This window comes from Galleria mellonella, unplaced genomic scaffold (assembly GCF_026898425.1).
Source record: "Galleria mellonella isolate WM207_F2 unplaced genomic scaffold, CSIRO_AGI_GalMel_v1 utg172, whole genome shotgun sequence".
Taxonomy (NCBI): Eukaryota; Metazoa; Arthropoda; class Insecta; order Lepidoptera; family Pyralidae; genus Galleria; species Galleria mellonella.
The window spans coordinates 1,069,946-1,096,136 of record NW_026442015.1 but is presented as its reverse complement, the minus strand read 5'-3'; the positions used below and the strand labels follow the sequence as shown (position 1 = coordinate 1,096,136).

Below are 26,191 nucleotides of genomic sequence, written 5' to 3'. Positions count from 1 at the left end.
GTTTTGTTTGTTGATAAAATGTATTAAAATACTAATAGATGTTACAAATAATGTTAAAAATAGTATTACAAAAATACAACTTTGAAAACTTAGTATAATGACAGGTCATAAACAGTCACAAGATCAAAACCCATAAAAAACACATAATTTAAAAAAAAAATTACATGACTTTTGATGTTATGAATGTCTTAGTTCATAAAGTGATTTTTGTATATATCTTTTTTTAACATAATTTGTTTTATGTAATTCCATTGCTACTAAGTAGCATTATGGAATTTTAAAAGTTTAAGGGTAAGGAATGGCAACATGAGCGGAAATTTCTAGATGTAATAGTTACCTTCTTTCAGGTATTCATTTCTTAACATTAAAAAAGACATCAGGGCTCCACAGTTTATGAGACTTGTAATTTATGAACAAATCCTTTTTAAAACTTTGTTTTATTACGAAAAGTTAGACGTTGGGCTACGTGTTTTAGTTTATGATTTATTTAAGTATCATGAGTGAGACTATCTACAAAATACGTAGTTTAAAGATTTTTTAATCTTTGAATTCTTTAAAGTTATATATTTATTTAGGCTAATAGTCTTTTTATTATTATTGTTAGTAATGAAAGGATTATTTCTCTGTGCTTCAGTTGTAGAATGTTTGTGTGAAAAGTTTTTAAAATTTAAAAAGTAAGTATTTAATTAAAAGATTCATTCCTAAATGGAGATTTCAAATCATTATGCAAACTGTACATAATATAACGGTAGTTGTTTATTAATGACAATTTCATTTAAAGAGCGTGTGCACATGATTTATTTTTTTGGTAAGACGCGTAAAATTAGCTAGAGCCTTCTCGTGAGGGTATTGCGAGTCAACCAGACGAAGAATTGAGTCTCGGCTCCGATCACTGCAACCAAATTGTATAGTAAAAAATAATTACATAAGCCACGTTAGCAATTATAATAAACATATATACTACTATGAAGTTACTGATTACACCATAACAAAAGACTGTGCTACTAATAAAATTATTATCGATTTTTAAATATTTTATCTTGTAAATAAAAATATATTTAATTATTTTCTTATATTAGCATCAAATCATCATCTTCATCACCTCAGTCATTATCTCCCCCATAGCCTGCCATAAAGAACGGTCCTGAAACACCTGCATCCACTATCCATTAGCATTACAAATACTCAGTATAAAATATATTAGATATCATTCATCATTATTTTAGCCATTATTCGTCCACTGCTGGATATAGGACTCCCTCATAGACTGAAATAACGAATCGTCCTGAGCCATCTGCATCCACTGACTTCCTGCAATGCATCTATCATCATCCCTGCAATGCATATCATCAATATCAGATATATTATCAGAATAATTATGAATTAAAAGTAATATAATAATAATAAATGTTTAATACAATCACACAAATTCTCAAGTCCACAAACTAGGATATTCTGTCTTATGAGAAAATCAGGTAGCGGACATCTAATGAATATAATATAGGTATGAAGTACGAGTATACTTTGATTTTTTGATCATAATATTACTTGTATAATAAATAGTTATGGTAAACCTTATTGAAATAACAGTAGCAAAAAAATCTATATCGAGTCATTTATAAAAGTTGTTTAAACAAGTAATCTACGTAAGGATAAGTAAGATATTTTTCATACAACTTACAATGTCAAACAAGCTGATGGATTACCAGAAAAGAAGTGACAACATTTGTCTATAGTTACGAAAGTACCATGGACGTCACATAATGTACTATGACACCCATGATACCTTTAATGCGTTGTCATTTTTGAGAATTAAGGTGTTGTTTCCATACCCTGCAATTTCACTACAACATTCCATCTTCAAAACTGAAATAGGCACGCAAATTGCTTCACGGCAGAAATGTAAGTGAAACTGTACATCTGTGACAAGTAGATGACTTTAGAATTGTCACAAAGATAGATACATGTTGATAATGATGTAATCAAATCTATACATACTGTCGATTCTTCAATAGTTTGGCGACGGAAGTCATCGGGAGACCAGCGTTATCGCAAACATCTAGCTTACTGGAGCGTGACACCAACTCTTGTACCATCTGTGTACTCGCGTCTTGACATACTGGAACAGGCATTGAAACACAATAAGAAGAAAACAAAAAATAGATTTTCTTCCACAAAAAGATCGATTGCAGTCGCAATGAAATTAATGAGGAATCAATACGGAATATAACATTGTTAATTTTAAAAATAAAAGTCAAAATCGGTTCATAAATAATAGAGATTTCATTTAACAATTTAAATACCTGATACTACTAGTATAATACAATGTTTATATGTATTATTATGAGTTTTTACCCGCCAATTCGTCTGAAGATATACATATATGTTCACTGCTACGATGATAAGTAGTCTACGTCTTTCTCCTTTCTACGTATAGTGCGTGAGTATCAAATGTCATAGAAATTGGATGTCGTTAAGTCGTCAAGAGTTATATTATTATATGTTTTAGTCATAAGCATAAAAAAGGCAGTGAAATTGAATAAAATAATTTTAATCAATTAACCAGCGATAAGGACTTTCGCCGTGTGGTTCCGGTATAGTATGAGTCACCCCTTTCTTTCTCTTGCGTACCGTAAGAGGCAACTAAGAGGACTTAATGGTGAAAGGATGAGCAGCAGCGTCCCTCTTAAAACGTTACCAGAAGCCAAATTGTGGTTGTCAATACGCCTGCCAAGCGTGGCAACTACTAGCAAATTCACTCCAATAGTAAACCATAGGGAATGGGGCCGTTCCTTATGTCTATGGGGAGATCTATGGTCAGTACTGGACAGATAACGGCTGATATGATAATTATAATACCTTATTATTTTTGTTGTTGGTATTAGAAATTATATTTATAGAAATTATACTTAAAGACTTACGAGCTCTGAACAGAGGTGTCCAACCGTTGTTGTCTCTAGCATTCACATCCCCGCCTCTATCGAGTACAAACTTTAGCATATCCAAGCTGCCTGAGTCTACAGCATAATGTTCTATAAGCATTCCATTGTTGTCTCGAGCCTGTAAGAGTTTAAATCATAAAAATATTAATTAATATACAAGGCGACGGTTATCACTTTCCAGGTGGGCCGTTAGCTTATTTGTTATTTTAAGTTTCATAAAAAAAGGCGAAATTAGAATCATTAGAATCCATTTAAGGGAACATTTTATTAATAAAATTAAACATTTGTATAAAGGAATATAGGTTAAAAATGTTATATATAAAATAATAAATAAATATATGTACACTGTGTTTATCTCATCTATGACACGTTTGTGCGAGAACAACACATAGAAATTCGACCATGTTATATGTAGGTATTAAATCAGTTGTCAAAAACTCCGGTGTTTTACCTCACTCTATAAATAAACAGTATAAAGTAGTGAACAATATATGTAAAAAAAATTACAACAAAATTGGATCCTTCCTTACTAACTTAAAAGCTGAACATGCCGTATTACTATAGAGGCTTAAATTTTTTTGTCGTTTTTCTACTCTTGTTATCATTTATTTGAGAAACATGTTTAGTTTCACCGGAAGAACCATAGATTATGTTATACTACGTCTATGGGTAGAATATTCCCCTACAATTATTTTTTTATTTTGATTTTAACCTGAAGAAGCTAAAAGATAAAACTATACAAACTTTTATTGTATATTAGTTTCTGTCTATAAATCATGTGTGTGAATTTTGGTAGAAGGTAAACACTCCAAGATGGCGTATCAAAATAAAATATATACCAGATTTTAAGTTAGAACTTACAGATACACAATTGTGAATCGAATTCAACTTGATACAGTACTTTCCGCATGATGTCGAAATAAATAAATCGACAAACAGACTATTTGCAGCAGAAAAAAATCTAAAAATGATTGTTCCGACTTCTATTGTTTTTGTTAAGATTTTTTACATAATTGTTCTTAAATTGTCCTATGCATAAACATCGTCATGTAACAATCTTATTATATTGGTAAGATTCCAAGAATGTCGGCTGCATTCCTTCGCCGTAACGGAATGTTGATTTTCGAGGGAGGGCCAAGTCGATCTTCTCGTCTTTTGCGGCGGTCATCAGTTGTAGGCGTATTTTTATAAATATTTTAACCGAAGGTCGGGAGATGAATTTGCTTGAAATTGCAAAGTTACTAATAAAATAGTAAAGTGATCAAAATAAGTAGAATTTTTTTAAATATTTTACTGTACTATCTATGTGATACAGATAGCTTTTAATTGACTTGGGAGATACAATTGATACGGTACTTATTTTTCTGTGAATAAGGGAGAGTCTTCTGGATATAATTACAACATTTCATACTATTAGCACTTAGTTTTGCTTTACTGTAAAAGAACTTTGCACCGTTTAAATACCTTAAAGACTAATGAAACTTATACCGGAAGAAGACTTTGTATAAAAATAGTTTGCACAGGTATCTCTGTTTCATCCTTGTTTCTGTTGTGAAACACTAGTGTTTGCAGTGAAATAATAAGGTATAGAGGCATAACACCATAGTGCTAAATAATGTCAGGAAGGGTACCATGGGTATCATAATGGGGTAGCTAGGGGTAATTGAGGTGCCATTTTCTTAAACTTATCTCTTAACCTTATACATTAGTTTGATAATTATGCTAAATTACTGTTTTATGGACAATCATAGACTCAAATAATATATTTTCACTTATATTCATAAGAAAATTTGTTCATATTGGCCCCTATAATAAAGACTCTGCAGTGAGATTTTAATTTTAGAGATAGGTTTAGAATAATTGTATCTCAGAATGGACCTCATTGTATTTTATGATGTACATGATTTTTGGGTGAAAGTTAGCGCTTTGAATTTAACTAGAAAATTAAAAACATTAATTTTCACCTGCGTGTCTGCACCTTTCTCAAGCAGCAACTCTACCATTGGTATGTGTGAGGAGAGAACGGCGATGTGAAGTGGAGTTTGGCCTGCACCTATTCGTTGATCCAACTCCGCACCGACGGATATAAGAAACCGGACAGTGTTGATGTCACCTCAATATAAGTATATACTCATTTACATTATATATAAATTAATATGATACGGATGATGATGATAAAACTACAAAAAATTTATGTCAAATAAGAAAGACATTTTATGTCTTTTATAAGAAAAAAAAATCTATATATTTATAATTTTTCAACAAATCTATATCAGTACGCAGGTCCTTTGCACTCAATTAAGGTTTGTACAGACGATTTATATTTTCTCCTTTGATTTAAAAATATAAGCATTTTAAAAATATTAAAAAGTCATAAGGATAAAACTCGTTGCTTATCAATATTTGACAAAATTTCATAGAGACTATTTGAAACTTAAAACGTGGTAATGACTATGAAAATTTATATAGACACAAAGTTGTAAATATAATTTGTGTATGTGTGTGTTTGTATTTATATAGAAATATGTAAAACCTTTTCTAACAGCAGTAGCAAGGGGAGTTAGACCATTAGTAGCGTTGACAATCCCAATCAATTCGGGCCTCTCATCGAGCATTACTTGAACCTGTAGAAACTTAAATATTAGTCAGAAGTATTTGTCGACTTGTGTGATTGATTTGTGATGTATGCAAAATTCAATACATTATTTATAGTAATATTTAGCTACTTATATTTTTAATTTAAAGTGGCAGCAGGAAAGCCTGCAGTCATCATCATCATACTACCCCTTAACCGTCCACTGCTGAACATAAGCATCCCCCGTGGAAAGTTTTGACAATAGTTGCCACGCTTGGCAAGCGGATTGGCAACCGCAGTTAGGTTTTAGGGACGCTGCTGCCTATCCCTCGCCCTCCCTTAGTCGGCTCTTACGACACCCACGCGAAGGGAAGGTGTGGCCTATTCTATGTTGGGAACACACGGCCTGCAGTATTTTTTTGTAATTATGTTATAACGACGATATTTTTCTTTACTGCATTTTCAGAATTGTTCGTGAATATATGCTAAAATTAATTTTTAATGTTACATACATAGTCGTTACCGTCATCTTTATAACCACTAAATGAAATTAGTACTTACTTTTTGTTTAGTTTAAAACGAGCGAAATCCACATCCAGTACAGGTTAAGGGTATGCGACAAAAAAATTTTTGAAAATTAAATACCTGTTTGATGTATCCACATCTCACAGCCATTGAGAAGCAAATTGCTGAGGTGCCATCAGTGTCGGTACTAGTCCAAGTCTCTGGAGACCAGGACGTCTCGATCCAGCAACGTTTCATTATTACAGCTTGTCTAATATGTAAATAAGCAGTAAAGAAAATATAGTTTAATACAGTATCATGAGAGCAATATAGATTATTTATAATTAAAATATTTCTGAGAACAAAAATAGCTTTCTTTATGTTTATTTTTTTTTAATATTAGACGGTAATTAATTTTTTTAGAAATATACTTATTTATTACCATGACATTATAAAGTGATAGAGATCTTTATCACCGTTTGCTTGATATCAACTATCACAATAACTACAATTCATTACAGTAACGATACAAAATAAAAAAAAAAAAACATATTGTATTAATTTTAGTTCAATACATATTATTATAATCTTTTACGCAATCCTTTTTCTTTATTTTTCTTACGAGTTACATCGACAGCTTCACTATATGAAGACCAACATTCGTTTACTTCTCTGTATTAATAATAACTAAAAGGAATTTTATTTTTATGTATTTTACTATAAATACAAGAAGGGGACTTTATCAAAAGTCGTTTGCTTGGGTAGTTCTGTTCCATACGTATTTCTGATGTGAAATAGTTGTATTTGTTTGGCTGTATTTCAGTTGGAGGGGTGTGATATGGCAGTGAAATTGCAAGGAACAGAAGCATAATACCTTACTTCTCAGGCATAAAGCATACGAGGAGTATCATGGGCGATTCAGTATAGTTTATAATATTCATATTACTGTTTATGTTTATAGGCAGTTGTTGCTACTTTTATCAGGTTACCTATAAATTTGTTTGCCATTCTAAATTGTTACGCAAAAAAAGAAGAAATAATAGTAGTAGGGGGGGGGGGGATAAATTTTCACAAAATTAATTTAAATGTGTCACTTTATTTGAAACATAAAATCTTACCTTTTATTTTTAATGTTGTTATCATTAGGAGTATTAACAGTAATTTTCATTAAATGATCTTCTTTTTTCATATCAGGATTACTAGTTGAAAAGCTTTTTTCATCTATTTTTTTTATATTATGTACGATGTCATTCACTTTATTATAAACCGATTCTTCATTGCCGTAAAATTGTATAGCCCGTTCTGATAGAAGTGATACACCTGTTGCTTTTAATATCACTTTAAGACGAAATCTGTGTGGATATCTGGGTGGTAAATTGTCGATTGTACTGCTCGTTTTACCGCCGCTAAAATAGAAATGTAATAAGCACTTTTTATTAATTATTATAATTTTTAGGTCACAATTGGGTTTGTTTTTAATAACAAATTTCTTACAAACTATGTTAATAAAATATAATCTTAAAATACAAATTAAGTGAATAAATTCATTCTGATACAACCCAGGCGATAAGATGAATAACTGAAAGAAGTATTTTTTTTTTTATACAACAGAATGGCAAACAAACTGACGGCCCACTTGATGGAAAGTGGTAACCGTCGACTATAGACATGAGCAGTATCATGGACATAACAGAGTATACTGTTTTGCCCATGATAACCCCCATGCGTTGCCATTCCTGAGGACTCAGATGTTATTCCTCTGTACCCTGGAAATTCACGCCATGTCCCATCCTTCAAACCGAAACACAGCCATGCAAACACAACTGCTTTATGGTTGATACATATTAAATTATTTTTTTTCTTTTTCTAGTCTGCTAATTAGCAATCTGTTCCTTATAGAACAATAATCCATATCCGGATATTTTGTCAATGAATTGACAATTATATAATATATTTAATTATAAATGTGTCGTACTACTCGTCTATTACTTTTAGAATGCTGTCGGTACTTATTTTTATTCTGTGTAGCAATGATACATTTTTCTTTAGCTTTATTGTGTAGTAACTAGCCATGCGACATTGAGCAAATATGGTAGAGGTACTGCAAAAGTGAGATAGTCTTAACAGCATTTTGAAACTATTACTGTATTAAATACATAGAGTAATGAGTGAAATATGTGTGCAGTTGACATATAACATAGGCTGTTCGTATAAAATGTTTGGCAGTTTGGTTTGAACAGTGTGACTTTTACTTGTTCACTACAATGAGCAAACCTGAGATTCAGCATGTCACACTCAAAAGCCAGTGCATTATTGACTGCTTAAAAGAAATATCACTGAATAAATATTAATATCTAAGAATATTATATTTCATTATGGTTATATGAGTAGTTAAATTTATTTTAAGATTTATAATCTACTACGCCCCCAAAATTCATCAAAATCCGATCAATAGCATATAATAAATGTGGTCACAAAAAAGTCTCTATAGCTTTATAATAATAATAATACTATTATTATTATAGTTAATAATAATTTATAATAATAATAGTTTTAATATAATATCTTTCATATATATATATATATATATATATATATATATATATATATATATATATATATATATATATATATATATATAATATAATTTCTGTTTAGCACTATTACTGCCCACTCACTAATGCCACTGTGTTAGGTTGACTGGAAGAGATCTCACCTTTGCTAACATTGTTATTAACTTATTGTTGTTACTGTATATAATAAAGAATATATATATATATATATATATATATATATATATATATATATATATATATATATATATATATATATATATATATAACATATAATTTTTGACCTAAATAAGTTAAAATTAAATATTCAGGATGCAATATCGTGTTATTGTCATTCCTGCAAGTGTAAACAATAGCAAACAAAATAATTTGAATTTAATAAAAACATGATGCTGGTTTCTTAAGAGTTAATTTCAGCGAAGCGTGCCGAGAATGACTTCCTTAATTTATTACAAACGAGTGAAAAGAAGGAAGTGTCAGCAAAACAAAACGGGAACAATAATTTTGCATTGTTTTCATTTACAAATGTTTCCTGTATGCTGTTTGGTTAGAAATTTTGACACGGAATCATTTGTAAATAACTCTGAGTATATAATTGAGGAAACCCGGCTAAAAAATTATTAAATCTCTTTTCTTTTTTATTTTTTACTGTAGCAGATATTAGACAATTATTTATTAATTAAGAGAAATGGACGTATAATATATTAAAAAACTGTTGTTACTTATTTTAAATACTATTAAATATTAAAATCATGAAAATTGAGGATTGAAAATTCCTCTCTTTTCATGAGTATAAGTAGATAAATTCTTATATGAGAAATCAGTTCAAGTTACGATACCGAAGAAGGTAAGAATTAAGTGTTCACATTCTGAATAATATTATCAGACGACGATTAAGGCTGACGGCAGAAAGTACATAATAGTGTGAAATGCAGTCTTGTTCCTAATCACTAGCTTCTAAAATCTTACTATTATTATCTATTAGTTTTTATGTTCACCATAACTGCTTATTGTTTAGTAGGCCGTTTATTTATTTTCATCCGACTTCAAAAAAGGAGGTTCTCAATTCGGTCGTATTTTTTTTTTGTTTGTTACGTTATAACTCCGGTAGTTGTAAGCAAATTCGGAAAATTATTATTTTTTATCTATAATAATATACATACAGATTAGTCCCATAGAAGTTTTATCAAAATCGTTTTAAAAAATTAGTTTTTACGTAATTGAAGTAGATTTTTTTACGAACACAATTTAGTTATTACTATTGTATATTAATCATTAACACCTACCTGTAAACAGTGATCCAAGGCGGGAGCTTGCTTTTCATTTCAATTTTATATAACATCTGATCAGTAATAAAACCAAACTCATCTTGCTGCCAGGACAAGGTGATTGTACATTTCGTTCTGTCCACTACGGATGGAGCGCTTGGCTGCCAACATTTGAATTTCTCTTCTAAAAATGTCTGGAGATCCATTAAGGTTAGATTGAGGCAGTATTATAAACATATAATGTTATTAACTTTCATATCTTTATGTAAAGAGATGTTTCCGTAAATACTATATGCGTTTGTCTACGTTTACTTCAATAATTAATCATTCACGAGTAACTTTTATTATATATATTTTACTTATTTGTTGTTTCCATATATTTTGAGCTAGTACTAATAAGTTAATGTAAACACAAACTAAATGTAACACTGAACAGTTTATTTATTATTACAGTAATATAACAGGGAACATAACTAAGGTATTTGCTCGCTTATTCCCTTGTGTACAACAGATAACTATGGCGGAGTTTGATCGATGTTGGTTGGCTTAAGTTTTGCTCGACCATTTTATTAATAGGAAGTTATCTATTTATGTTTAAATGATTTAAAAACGATGTTATTATTTCGATAGTACTTTTCTGTGTTTATATTATTGTTCATCGAGATAGATTGTTTTTTAAATCGATATACCTAAGCCTATCATTAGCATCAATATAGCGATGGTAAAATCTGATCTAATACGAAGAAACAAAAGGGTTTATTTAATTGAATGCACTAATCTTTAAAGCTATCAATTGGTTTAAAAAAATTTTTAACGCGTTTAAAAGCAAATTTTTTGATGAAGCTATTCAACAGAACGATAAAACTATGGGAAAAGGAGTGATATAGCTAGTACTATTAAAGCAATTTTTTATTTTAGTGTGGAACAAAATTTCAAATTATTTCAATTTCATTGTAAAGCACCAGTGATTTAGACTGGTCGATTACATAATACTAATTATAGTGAACATTCATAAATACAATTTGAGGTGGAAGCCGATGATTTATATTGTTCTAATTAGTCGGTACTTTGAATAAATGATGTCCTGAATTCAATAACAATTGTCAATTAGAAAACTTTTACAATAGGATGGAAACTGATTTTATTAATGTTTTAAGTTTGTTTTAAGTAGGTATTTATATTATATTTCATATTATATAAAACAAATATAGGTATAATATTAATATCGCTTCGGGTCGGGGTGGCTTGTATCTCCAGGTATTAATATTGTTTCAATAGTATGAACTGTGATAATTATAAGACATTTTTTAAATAGTTTGACTCATTATCGTCATATCAGACATTAAGTGTCCACTGCTGAACATAGGTCTCCCCATAAGGAGAGTTTTGCCAGTAGTTGCCATGTTTGGCAGGCGGGTTAGCAACCGCAGTTTGGTTTTGGTGATATTTTAAGAGGGACGCTGCTGCTCATCCCTCGACTATTTATTTAGGTGTCTAAGGGATAGTCACCTCTTACGACACCCACGGTAAAGGAAAGGGTGGCCCAATCTATGTCAGAACCTAACGGCTATTGGTATGATATTGATATTGAGTGAATAATTTGAGTATAATACTAAAATATAATATGAATATAATAATAGTATTTTTGTTATTCAAAGCATGTAAAGTATTCTATTCTTAGATAAATTAGGTAGATATATAAATTGAAAATCTTGCTCTATTTTACAATTCGTATAATTTTACTAATTACTACTCCTTATACTTTCTTTTTTCGATTGTATTTTAGTATTTACTTTAGTATTATAAATTAATATCTTGACCTTACACTGTAATATAATAAATGATTTGAGTTGGAAAAGTTTAAATAAACCTCAAAGGAATATTTTTATAGATACAGACAAGAAACTCTATCAAATCAAATAACCTTAGCAACCTGCCGTTTCCTTGTAAAATAATAAATTAATTATAATTGCACTATTAACAGCATATTCAGAAACATTATAGTTCCCTGATATGGAAATAGCGAGTCAACTTGAATATTGAAATATATAAGGTGACAAAAATAACAATTATAATAAATTAATTACTAAAAATTATATATTTTTGACACCAATTGTTCTATGGTTTTTCTGTATTTTTTACGCACGACTGTCATACATGTTTCTAATAATTTTATTAAACTTATAACTATAACTAATACTCTAAGCCTTTCAAATATTAACTGTAACTCAGTTATGAAGTGTACGTAATAGTTTTATCAAACGTTAAAAACTCTATTTTATTTATTGTTAATTAGATTTATTATTAAGCATCTAGTATGTTACTCATATAGGCATATAAGTGCTAAGTTGTGAAAGAAATCTATTATTAATATCTACACAGCTTTAAGAAGTGCAGAACCTTGATCGTTTTATTGTGACTAACTTCATAAGCCTGAAACAAAATATTGCAAGACAAAACAACTAGAATTAAGAATAAATAAATCTTCCCAACTTTACGCACCATATTTAAATTTGCGAGTTTGAAAAAAACAAAGTTGTTCTTTGAATTTTTTTACAAACTGTAAATAAATTGGTCTGTAATAGAATAAAAACGAAATTGAAACATTCGAATTGTTTGATTGCCGCAAACGAAACGCAACGCAGCAATGGCGCCGTATCGATCGACGCAGGCAGTCGGCGCCCGGCCACCGAGCGCGACGTACGTGCTCTTGTGTCTTTTGCTCTGACACCAAATAACCTAACTACTCGCTCGCTGTTGTCTGCTAATCGACAGGATACTACTACATATCGGTAAGTCCTCTCACAACATGTATTACAAACATACTCGCGTAGTAGAATATGTAAACACACGTTGAGTCACAATGTGAGGGACACCAATTTGCAGTAGCGGAAGCGATATCATTGTATTACAATAACAGTTATCTATGTTTATGCGATTTTTGATAATATACAAGCATTATGACGGGTATTACCAACATTACAGATCTGCCAATATTTATAAAGAAACTCATCGCACATATATACTGTTAGCAAGTTATGGAAGTAAGATGGATTATATTGTATTTGTATGGGCGCTTAATAATTACTAATAATATTAAGACATCGAAGTGTCAGGTAAGATTACGGCCAAGATGCTGTAGTACTACTATTTTGATAATCTCGATTTATTCTCTTTAATTGGGTTAACGGTCCTTCCTGCACAACTCATGACCTTGACAAATAAAACAGATTATAATACTGTATAGCAACATTCAAGGACTGGGACACAGATATATAGTCCTATCTATGGAAGAGTTACAAAGTTTTATTGTCAATTTGTACTATCAATTATGAGATTTATAAAAAAAAAATATTACCTACAGATTCTTCAGAACGATAAGTCAAGTTGGCGCGCTTATTTTTCTCATTTATTCCTGCATTTGCAAATCTGTCTGTTTTCATTAGCTACAAAAATTGACCTGCGTTAATGGTAAATTTTCTCCGGGCTAAGTAGGTCAGTTTGTGGAAGTATCTAATTATTTGATGATTTAATCAGTTCCCTCGCTGAAACTTTGTACAAATCCTTTCTATCAGCATTCTCGAACTTTGTACTTTTAACTCGAACCCGAATATTGGTATTTGCATACTTGAGAAGAAGACTCGTGGGGGAAAAATTATCATGCTCCGTATTGAATTTTGGTGAACTTATCTACATTGTTTTCGGGATCTACTCACTTTACGTGAGAATTGATTTCTTTATTTAATTTTGCTTAAACAGCTGCAGTGGAAAATTCTTTGGTAACTATTCTGTTGAAATTGATGGAGTTTCAAACTTGTAATGCCAGAAGAAGAAATAACTTTGTCAGATCTTTTAAAATCTTGGGGTAAATGGATATCACAATGATATTGACAATGTATATAAAACTCGGAAGTACAATATATAAATTATCAAACAATTGACCAATATTTTAGATTTACATACTTACAAAAATTTGTCAGAGGGAGACTGTACAAAAGTCGTTTGCTTGGGTACCTCTGTCCCATTAGTATTTCAACTATAAAGCAGTTGTGTTTGTATGGCTGTGTTTCGGTTTGAAGGATGGTGTGAATTTACAGTGTACAGAGGAATAATACCTGAGTCCTCAGGAATGGCAACGCATGGGGAATATCATGGGCGAAATAGTCTACTCTGTTATGTCCATGGTACTGCTCATGTCTATAGGCGATGGTTACCATTTTTCATCAGGTGGGCCGTCAGCTTATTTACTATTCTAAGTTGTATAAAAAAAAATTGGTCATATTTATTTTAATTACATAAGATTGCTAAGGTTTTCTTATAAAAAGAAGTCTTCACCAATAGGAACTAAAACTCGTAATAAACTGGGTGTTTACAGTAATGAAATAAATAACCTGACCATGATAACAATTCATACCGAAACAAAAGTGAAATACCCAATAAATAATGGCACTATGCTTTTTGTAGAAATCAAGTTAAATCGAACTCTTTTCGTTGGAAGGTTTTAGTCGTTCGATCCCTAGGGCACGGCCTTCCGATTTGCTTCGCTGATCCCAGTTATTCTATCTGACACCCACCGACTCAGATATACATAGAAGTATATACATGATATAAAGTACAATAACATAAATTCTTGGTTTCAACAAAGCCCAATTCATAACAGCTCGTTTAGCAACTTAATATATTATATATTTTATTAACATTACTTACAGAAAAGATAATAAGAGAGTCGGAAAAGTAAGATAGCTAATATGACGTAATCTGAGACTCAAAGTGCATGACATTTAGTCATCAGAAGTAACAATGCATGAGGAATGCCATCGTGGCTCTTGTGTGAATAGGTATAGATATACTTACCTATATTTTGTGATATATGTTCTGTTTTCGTGTCTATAGAAGACGGTTGTAATTTTCTATCAGGTGGGTAATCAGCTTGTTTGCTATAGTAGTATAGTGTTATTAGACAACAAAATAAAATGCTTACTCACCGATCGCATTCGTAATGAATCCCTGAAATAGAAACAATAGATCTGTTCATGTCTATACCAATTTCTTTGTTTGATTTAAAGATATTACTGTCTAGTAAGCGCTAGTATGTTCTGGTAGTGACGTAATTTATGATCATTCTCGGATTTTGTATTATCTATATACTAATTTACTTAAAAAAGTATCAATTATTCAAACTTGTTTATGTAACTTATTAATAATTTAAAAATAAAGTTTGGTAATAAATATTAAGCTAGAACTGCACTCTTTTCGTAAAAGTTTTGTAGGAATGAAATTGGATAATAAAAATGTTTAATAAAAAATTCTATTGACTGTAGCTAATTTTTATATTACAAAACGATTTAGAAATCTTTTAAATCAGAAACTTAGAAATCAGTATTTTAATGAATTTAAAGTTTTATTATGTCACCACAATCAATAAATACCTCGTCTGACATAACTTTAGCAAGAGATTTTTTTTTTACTAAATTCTATAATATGTTTTTAACTCAAAATAAGCGGTTTTACCTCAGTTAAAGTCGGTTTTTTGTGGAACAAATTCTTAAATTACGTATTTCAACATATTTCTTATTTTTGTTATTAACTGCACTGTTGGTTAAACTATATATAAATTTTTGGAGAAAAATAAAATCTATGTTGGGAAATTTGAGTAATTTTTAACAGTTTTAGTATTTGTAAATCACATACAGGACTATTAAATATATTTATGAAGGTAGTAACATAGTTTAATAACATAAAACGTAGTGAAAATTAACAAAAGGTTATGATTGTGTTCAAGTAATGGAATTCGTATCGATTTAAAGAAAAAAAATTTAAAATTTGGTGATAATTAAAAAATTGCTTTTGTCAACATTAACGTTAATAATGTATAAACACATGTCTTTTTGTTTGATGGAATTAAATTGAATAAAATGTTGAATGAGAAAAAATATAATGTCAAGTAAGTCGTTTCAGTTCACTCAAAACAATTTACCATCAAGAACGAATCACTTGCCCTGATGTAAATGTTTTTAATTGGTAACCATCAAGAACATTTGTGTATATGAAAGCATGAGTACAATAACATATAAAAAGGAATATTACACAATAAATATGTACTCTCTGTAGTACATACTCTGCTTAGTTAGAGACTAGATGACGCTGTGTAATGTTTTCAATGGTATTATTGTTATTAATTTTATCTTTAAAGGTGCCGCAGTAAATATTAATATTTTAAACAAATCATATTATATTATTTTTAATAATATCTGAAAGCCATGGAATGGTTTTGTTGTAGCAAATACGCGAATTCAGCATAGAGCAGACCCAATACATAATGTTGATTCAGGAAATCGATTAATATAGAATCGTGAGGACTGATTTCTTGGAAATGGTCAGGTCGGGTAGTGAGTATAATGGCGATAATAAATACATTTATTATTTCGCTATGTATTTATATTTGCCAAATTAAGCATACGTTTGTGTCTAATTGTCTGAATTAAGAATTATTATTTCGTTAGTTACATTTCTTTTTATAACATACCTAATAGTAAGTAATTACCTCCGCTCATAGGTACCCGTGGGATCAGATAAATTGCAGGTGTGCTGTCCGGCTTTTAGCTAGAAAATGCTTTATTCTTGAAAGTTCAATGTCGTATCTGTTCGAAAATACTACTGCTAGGAGTTGTTCCATAATTTATGAGTAACTTATTTTGCAATTGCTTAGTAATATGAATTATAATAACTGTGTTAAGTGAATACCAACAGAAACAGTTCTTAGTGTTGTTTATTTAGGATACAATCTCTCTTGTGTTGTGGATCTTAATTAAAAGTCTGTTGACGTTTGTTTCGCCCGTAGGAAGGACTGTAACGAGTATGTATCCAGCATAAATTGAACTTCCAAAACAAAGATACTCTTAAATTGATTTTACAGTGTAGTGGAGTTGGCAATGAGCTCAAAGCTCTAGATAATTTTGTCATGTCTCGTCTATCATTCAAATTTATGAGAGAAAATGTCATTTGTATATGTTAATATGTAATTTGACTCAAAGCTATGATTTTACATCTTTACACGACAAATATTTTCTTTGTTATATATAGAAATTTAATATATTTATTTATTACGGCATCACGGCAAATACAAAGTAATTAGGTGCTAACATAGAATTCGTTGTAGCATATTTCTTCATAACATAATCAGAGTGAATAAATATCTTATGAAACAATATGTTCGATATGAAATCAACTCATCAAACAACATAGAAATTTTATATTTATCATATAATATATAACAAATAATTACATTATATAATAATAACATTCAACAAATTACAATATATAATAATAACATACAACAAATAATTAAGAAATAACGGGAGGAAATTATAAAAATACATATTAATGTTATCTTTTTACGTAATATGGGAATGATGTATATATATATTTATAATATTTGCTGTATTCTGACATTTTTCAAGCATCTACTAGAATAGGATACATTTTGTTTTATCAGTTAAGGATACGGTCTTTATACAAAATTTTATATATCTAAATATTTTTGCGTATTTTCCAGTTGGACCATGAGGAAAGTAGTAATATTAGTATTCATTATGTACCATGGAGCCATGCAAATAAATCATTTCATTTCATTACTTACGATTTGATTGAACCCAATGGGCAAGCATTTAGAAATGCATGAATGGAGAACGAACAGGGAATTAATAAGGAAGCAAGTGGCACTTTATATTTAAGAAGAATATCTTTTTGCCCATTGCAAATACATAGATACTGCTAATGTATGTGTGCTCATTTATTTCGATATGTGCAAAAAGTATATATATTCTTTATAGCACTTGAAAAAAAAAGATACAGCGATTAGTTTAACAACTTGTTAGCAAGGGTGGGCTTATCTCTAAAAGAGATCTCTTCCAGCCAACCCAATGCAGTGAGAGAGAAAATAATTAGCGGGTAATATAGTGCAGGAAAGGTACAGGGAAAAAAGGTAAATAGAATAGAAAGGTATACAAAGAAATAATAATGTATAATATATTATATACACATATTAATATATTATATACATATAATAGTAAGGGCACAGTATAAGTATTATTATGTATAATAAGCTAAAAAGTGAGATTTCATTCTTTTATTAAAGGATATAATGAAAGGACTATCCTGTATATTAGAAAGAAGTCTGTTCCGCAGTCGTGCAGTGCAAAATAAGAAGGAATTTCGAAAAAAATGGGTCTTACTAGTAGGGAGTTTTAATACTTTGGACTGTATTTATGTGTAAAGTATTTACATAGATACTCGCAAAATTTTGACGTTTAAGTTATTGATGTTCAAAATGTTTAGAAAACTTTTTAACCATAACAGGTTATGTTATTTAAATAGCAAAAGGGTTTACAATAAAATATAAGTTGTTAAAATACATACCACATAGTTTATGAAGCCAATAATGGATTACCTTGAAAGCATTTCTATAAATTAAAATTAAACTTTGTAAGCTTTTCATTCCAAATAGAATTAGTTTTATAGGGCGACTTTTATTTTATACTAAAGCAAAAATATAGTAAAATGCTTAGTTTTGTAATTATACATTTAGGAAAATTATGTCATCTTTAAAATACATACTTTTTTGAGAATTTTAAATGGTTTCGTGTAAAATTTATATATTATACTGCATTGTTGTATTGTGGATATACTTATAAATAATTGTCCATTTTGTGAATCACGATTCTATAGCAAGATTAGTGACAAGGCCTGGAGTACTGTAGTATGTGACATGCTTTTTTTTTATTTCGCTCCTAGCGCGGGGGATGGCTCATTAACGTTTGTGCACTGGCGTGAACTGTGAATGTTTAAACCCTTGCACCAAAAGTATTTCTCGTACATTTATAGTAGTTATAGCAGAGCTTCATTTTACTGTTGAGCAAACTAATTAACACTACCTCGTTAACCTACATTTCTTATTTTTGATACTACACACTTACAGGTAGCGTTATATGACATTTACGTTATTCATTTCGTCTACTGGATTTTTAAGATTGTAGGGACTAGAGATTGATCTGAATTCTATCCAATGGGAAGAGATTTAGAGAGTTCAGAGTTTAATAGAAAGAAAAGGCAAAAGAAAGAAAATAGAAAAAGAAATAAAGACATAAATATTTATTTTGTGCTTAGTTTTATATTTAATTATGAAAATATTTAACAATAAAAAAATAATAAACAAAAAGAAAAGTACTAAAATAGTGTCATTCCGCTACTAATACTTTCAAAAACAAACGTTGGAAGATACCTTTACTTGGTAACTGTGCATATGAAGAAAAAATAAAATAAAATGTATCATAGAAACAAATAAACGAAACGAGAAAATCAAATTGATAATTCATTTGTTTATCTGTCTCCACGAGTGTCCTACACCAGACATAAATAGAAAGTATCAATGACCGCTATCCTTATACAGTTTTTGTATATGTACTTTCATAAATGTTTCAGGCAAAAATCTAATTCAGGAAAATTAATTCTCACCTCGCCTCTTTTTTCTTTGATTCTCTGTTTAAATATTTGATTCTACTATACTATATAAGAATAAAGAGAACTATAAAGTGATATATTACCAGATACATTGGCATAATTTGTAACTATCAAATGAAGCCAGTTCTTACAGAAAATAAAATAGGATATTAGCTAGATTATTACTAAAATAACTAGCTTCGAACAGCTTTCTCATTATTGATTTTCATAGAATTATGAAGAAGCTGTTGGTATATATCCGATTTTTAATAAATGCATATATGTAGTATACAATTTCATCTATTAGTTCAACTAAATTATTACCTATTATAATCCTTATAGTGATTCTGATGTAGGTATTATTCCCTTTCAAAGATTATTAATTTTGTTTTCTTTATATTTAAATGGCTTATATAAATAATTATATCTATAGTATTATATACTTATATAATAATTTTGATTCATTAAGTTTCATGCTATCAACTTTCATTATTGTGGCAAGGTTTTGGAAGTCTGTCAAACAGAGAGTATATTATATAGTATATCTGAGACTAATTTTTTTGCATAGAACAGATTACTAATAGATTAGCCATTCATACTACCACCACTCATATTCCTAAACTTTTTAAAACATTTGCTCAAATTTAAGATACTATTTAAAAAAACAATTCATAACTAAATAGAACCCATGATCAATATTTGATAACCTATTTACTACTCTTGTATTATAAAATTTTTGATTTGTGTAGAATCAAACGAACCGAAATTCAACGAAATTGCATTATTTTATTACAAACTTTCAATGGCCTCTTCCGATTCTTTACAGTTGACTGACACCATAATTTTGCATTCACACCCGACCTATATACTGGGTTATAGAAAATTTTGCTCAATTGAACATCGGGAAGTAGGTCAAATTTCACTTGCAAGACAGTGAAAGAAAAGCTAAGGAACATGTAAAACACATCAGTATGTAACTAACCATAAATACGGTACGGTAGATATGTGTGTGTATATTTTATTTCGATTCCAAAGAGGATGCCTCAAGAACCAAGGATACCTCGTTACCGTTTGCGTAGAAGCGTGAACTGTGAACATTTAAACTCGGCAAGTGTTCTTACATTTACGAGTATGGTAGACAGTTGAGTATATTGCGTTTTACTGTTTAACCGATTACTAACTTACCTCGTTGTACAACGCTACTTTAACTTTTAGGAGAATGTGTTACAACTTTTTATATGCTTAATATTTGTATCGTTGAGAACTATACCTTACTAATCGTTATTTATCAAGTACAGTAAAAAGTATTAGGTCTACTAATGGTATATGATGGAATATAAAGCAAATATTATAAAGAAAAAGTTTTCCTTATTATTAAAGTTATTTATTTCCTTTCATAAATTTTTTAGTAGCCTTTAATATGTCTGATAAATTTACAAGTGATATAATACAGAGGTGAGTGTCGAAGGTACTTCTTAAAGAGGCTTTTCTATGTCATAGATGCCATTCATAACTAAAGACTCCTTTGCAATATTTACTTTGGGGTGTTCGGTCAACGTAAGTTATGAATATCGGAAAAGAAATGGAGTAAAACCTCCATATTTTATGATGAATATATATAGATTAATTTAAAAAAAGTTCTAATTTTTAAAGAAAAAATCATTCAAATATAATATAAAACCTTACTTGTATTTCTATACATCTGAGGTTTTATATTAGAATATATGACAAGCCCATGACGAGTGAAACGTCTGACGTCTACATATTAAGAAATGGAGTTGTATTTCATTATAGAAAAAAACGTGAAATATGTCAGGGCTATCTATTGCAATTTGTCAAAAGCATGATATATTATCAAAATATTTCCATTGACGTATTTTAGTGACATTGTTTTTTGCGCCACATTTGTATTTTAAAAATAATATTTGTTTAATATTGTCAAAAGGCACGTATTGTCCATTATGCTAATAAATAGAAAACTAGACAGAATATTAAAAAGGAATGATAAAGATTTTGGTAATAGTGATAGATTTGATGTTATAATAAAAATAAAGGAATTTAAGGAGTTATAGATCAAAGGGTCAAGATGAGCTAACAGACAAAAAATAGATGTATTTTATTCATTTTAGGATATCTTTACTTTAGACATAGAATAAGGATGTTTGGAACTTAGATTAAGAATAGTTTTTATCTGAGGTCCGCATGAAAATACTGGGTATGTTGTAATTCATCTGAGAGTCCGCGATTTGTTAATTTGTATTTGAATGTCACTCCTAAAAACATTAAGTTCCGTTGCAGATACTACTTTAATCCTTCCGTAGAAAAGTATGTATTATACTTGATCTATATTAATTTATGGAGATACGTTTGATCATAGATTAAGAATAGTACCTGGCACTCTCTTTCTAAGTCTAGTCTCGAATATGATGTCTGGATTGGGCTAGATGTACGTAGTACGTACGCTGGATGCGCTGTCATTGCTTTCAATAGTAATTTTCGAAATTGAAGTACAAAACCTAAAATATTTAAGTACATAGATCTATTTCTATTCTCTTAAGTTTATCTATAAAGGGAAAAATATAGTATTCTTACATCTGGTTATTTTTCAAAAGAAAAAGAAACTATGATCAACAATAACCAGAATTTACTACGTGGTCACCTTATTGTTCAGCAATAAACAGCTAATGAATATGAACGAGTCGGAAGTCAGTGTGTAACCCTAATACCTGCACAGTACGTGTATGAAGTAATAAATAATGGGATAATAATAATTTTGGTGCGTATGGTGATGAATTTGCAAAAAGTGCTTTCAGACAGTTTTGTTGTGGTTTCTGTTTAGTTTTTTAATGAAGAAATTACGAACTAGCCTTTTCGAATTGTAAGTCTTTAATTAGATTTATTTATTTTTTTACTTGAAATGGTAAATAAATTAAGGGCCTGACGGAAAGCGGTAATTGTTTGTGTGTATAAATATAAAATCTTAATACGTAGTAGTAATAAGATTTAAGTGTTAATCTTGTATTGAACTTACAAAGTAATGTTTATTTGAAAGCTGTTTACAATAAAACTAGAAGAGGTTGATTGATTTAATTCTTTTGATCAAGTATTTTGGGATTTATATGTTAATATTACAAGAGATACCCTTTGATAATCATGCGTCTTTAGTTGATAATTTAAAATTTCATTAAAAATTTATAAATATAATTAATTCACTAATACTTGCAAATTACGGTAAAAATTGAGCAGCCTCATTGTTTGTTAATATAAATAAACGGAATTTTTATTGAATCGCTTTGCTGTTCTTTTTTTCTCAAGAAGTCCTTACAAGATGTCTTTATATCGTTGACTTACAATATTGATGTATTTAGAAGGATTCCAGGAATGTAGCTTCAAGATATTTGTAGCTTTTGTCAATATAAATAAATACACTAAGAAGCATTGAAAGTCGATGAACACTTTAATATATTGAAAACACCATTATATTTATAAAATACATTTACCTAATTTTTACCTTTATATAATGTTCGCCCAATTTTGGCGCTAATTATGTTAAGCTACTTATTTACGCAAGAGTGTGTACGTGTTTTGGAAATCTGTAGGCGATTATCGACTTTTGATGATGACTGTACTTCAAAGGGTTTTAATGTTAGCAAAGTACGGTTTGTTATACTTTATTCTGTACATTATGAGGTTTTCGTGGTGAATAGAAAACATACCATGGCAGTATAAACGATACATTTCCTGTGTTGAATACCACGTATCTCTTTTATAATATTAATGAATAGAATTAACTGTTTGGTTAAAACGTTGCTTGGGTAACAAAAGTGTTTATAAAAACCTTACCATTATTCATAACTTTTCCTATTAAAACGCGATTAATTTAAAAAAAAAAAAAACTTTTACCTCAACCAATAATAGTTTGTCACGTACAGTTGTTGTTCTATGAGTGTAATATGGGCATAATTCGATAAATTCGAAATTTCACGTAAGTACAATTAGAGCCGTGTGGTTCCGGCATAGAATAGACCACCCATTCTTTTCTCGTGGGTGTCGTAAGAGGCGACTAAGGAAACGCGAAGGATGGGTAGCAGCGTCCCTCTTAAAACATCTCTAAAAGCCTAACTGCGGTTGCTAATCCGGCTGTCACGCATGGCAACTACTGGAAAAACCTCCCAAGAGGGGGTTGATGATGATGATGATTAATAGATATATCTGTATAGTTTTGTGGTAACTTAGAAAAGAGACCATCCATAAATAGAAATATGCTTTTTGTTTTTGAACAATTATAACGGAAAGAAATTTTAGAAATGAGTGAAATATTGTCAATATTGTTTAATAATACAAACTGAATCTCCAATATATTTGTAATATCAGATTGTTAACAGTATTTAGATATTTTAAAGCTGATATATGGCTATCACTTATCACAGCAACACTCGCTCACGCTTGCGGATCGTAGCTCCCGTATTTACGGGCATTACCTAAACAATTTCGGATGTTGCGCATTTATCTCGATTGCGGAAGCATCAGTGTGTTTCTATCTCCGGCAGATTTTCGTCCCCGCTTCTTAGCTACTCGAGAATATGCCGCCTTGGTATTTTACACAAGTTCGTTCTTGTCCTCGAAAAACATCGCCTGTAATTCTTATTCGTTTGACTGATTTTGTACCTTCTGTATCCATAAAATGTATTATTATTTGTTGTTAATTTTGTTTGTGACAATATTTTATACAAAAAACATACTTGGTCAATGAATTAACATTACAAGGTCGAATTTGAAGATACTGTGCCATTAAGCTGTAAAATAAAGATGTTAATTGTACAAATTGCCTACAGGAATACATAAATTATCCCTTAATGTTTTCGTCCTTTGCCTTTTCTTTCTTTTATTTCTTATCTTTGGTAACGTACGGTCTGTAATACTATTTTTGAAATTGTATACAGTACTTTATTAGTGATATTTTGTTTTAAAGTTTTACTAGACATTGTATTTTGATTGCTATATTAAATAGAATTTCGTTCCCAGTTTTATTATTATTCATTAGTTCATTAGAGTTCTAAAATTTCTCAGAAACTGCAGGAAAATTTAAGTAATTTTAGGTGTTATACATATTTACTTCATACTGTAGCTTTGATTTTATTCATTTATTAGTACAGGTATCCTCCTAATTAACCTTAGGAAAGTGTTAGAATACTGGTATGCGGTATTAGTAATAATTTATATTATTATTATTTCAGCCGTTAATTATCCACTGTTGAACATAAGCCTTCCCCATAAGAGGGGTTTTGCCAGTAGTTGCCATGCTTGGGAGGCGGGTTAACAATCGCAGTTAGGTTTTTAGAAATGTTTTAAGAGGGACGTTGCTACCCATCGCTTGACCATTAAGTTTCCTTAGTCGTATCTTAGGACACCCACAGGATATGAAGGGGGTAACCTATTCTATGCCGGGACACACGGCGGTAATAATTAATATATATTATACTATATATATAATGAGTAGGGTATATTTACATTATTATATCTCTGTTATTTTTATAATATTAATGAATAGAATTAACTGTTTGGTTAAAACGTTGCTTGGGTAACAAAAGTGTTTATAAAAACCTTACCATTATTCATAACTTTTCCTATTAAAACGCGATTAATTTAAAAAAAAAAAAAAAACTTTTACCTCAACCAATAATAGTTTGTCACGTACAGTTGTTGTTCTATGAGTGTAATATGGGCATAATTCGATAAATTCGAAATTTCACGTAAGTACAATTAGAGCCGTGTGGTTCCGGCATAGAATAGACCACCCATTCTTTTCTCGTGGGTGTCGTAAGAGGCGACTAAGGAAACGCGAAGGATGGGTAGCAGCGTCCCTCTTAAAACATCTCTAAAAGCCTAACTGCGGTTGCTAATCCGGCTGTCACGCATGGCAACTACTGGAAAAACCTCCCAAGAGGGGGTTGATGATGATGATGATTAATAGATATATCTGTATAGTTTTGTGGTAACTTAGAAAAGAGACCATTCATAAATAGAAATATTCTTTTTGTTTTTGAAGAATTATAACGGAAAGAAATTTTAGAAATGAGTGAAATATTGTCAATAGGGACGTTGCTACCCATCGCTTGACCATTAAGTTTCCTTAGTCGTATCTTAGGACACCCACAGGATATGAAGGGGGTAACCTATTCTATGCCGGGACACACGGCGGTAATAATTAATATATATTATACTATATATATAATGAGTAGGGTATATTTACATTATTATATCTCTGTTATTTGTAAATGATAGTATTTTTATCATACCCCAAATCAAACTATTCATAATTACTTCTTTCCATCTAAAGGTTGCCAAAATCACTTTTAGCGATAAGGTCGCCCATTATTTTCTTTCTGTGATTATTTCTTGTAATTGCTTGTATTTATAATAAGTTTACTATTGTTATATTTTGAAGGAAACAATGAAGAGTGTCTATCTATATAAATAACAAATATACTTTAAGATATATGTAAAATATACTATATTATACACGAAGATGAGAATAATAGATAATATTTGCTGTTCGGATAAAGTATAAAAGTGAACATAAACGTGTTTTTTTTTAATGACGGTTTAGACGGAAGTCTCTGGATGGTATCAAGGAGCGCGTTCCAGAGCCGTGAAGAATGTAAAACAAAAGAATTTGATCCGAAAACAGTACGGTGAGAGGAGATATTGATTTTCATAGTACAGTTCCGTCAATATGAAAGTCTGTGGAGGTATTTAGATGTTTATATTTTTGGATGTCTATGTTTGTTATTCAAATACATTTAAATGGGTGAATAGATTTAAATGAAA

At 30.1% G+C, this 26,191-nt stretch overlaps 2 protein-coding genes across 2 annotated transcripts in view; one reads left to right on the top strand and one right to left on the bottom strand.

Annotated features, from left to right (window-relative positions):
- Window positions 1-760: 760 nt before the first annotated feature.
- On the bottom strand, window positions 761-10,348 carry LOC113514471 (fibronectin type 3 and ankyrin repeat domains 1 protein). The gene is made up of 8 exons (XM_026898563.3): window positions 9,881-10,348; window positions 7,140-7,427; window positions 6,163-6,292; window positions 5,476-5,566; window positions 4,907-5,055; window positions 2,922-3,060; window positions 1,999-2,119; window positions 761-892 (listed from the first exon to the last, which is right to left on the bottom strand). The coding sequence occupies exons 1-8, from the start codon at window positions 10,066-10,068 to the stop codon at window positions 772-774; spliced, it is 1,227 nt and encodes a 408-aa protein (XP_026754364.2). The 5' UTR covers window positions 10,069-10,348; the 3' UTR covers window positions 761-771.
- A 2,153-nt stretch (window positions 10,349-12,501) lies between these two features.
- LOC113514576 (complexin) overlaps window positions 12,502-26,191 on the top strand; it is a 374,606-nt gene continuing 360,916 nt past the window's right edge. The window contains exon 1 of the mRNA XM_026898682.3: window positions 12,502-12,654. The gene's annotated coding sequence lies outside the window, so the exon portion shown is untranslated. The remainder of the gene's footprint in view (window positions 12,655-26,191) is intronic.

Bases quoted from the DNA above. Each gene is read 5' to 3' on its own strand.
- LOC113514471 (XM_026898563.3), bottom strand. From the start codon at position 10,068: ATGGATCTCCAGACATTTTTAGAAGAGAAATTCAAATGTTGGCAGCCA. The intron at 6,293-7,139 runs GTAAGATTTTAT...TTTACATATTAG, and splicing joins AACAACATTAAAAATAAAAG to ACAAGCTGTAATAATGAAAC. The intron at 5,056-5,475 runs GTTTTACATATT...ACTTATATTGAG, and splicing joins TGCTACTGCTGTTAGAAAAG to GTGACATCAACACTGTCCGG.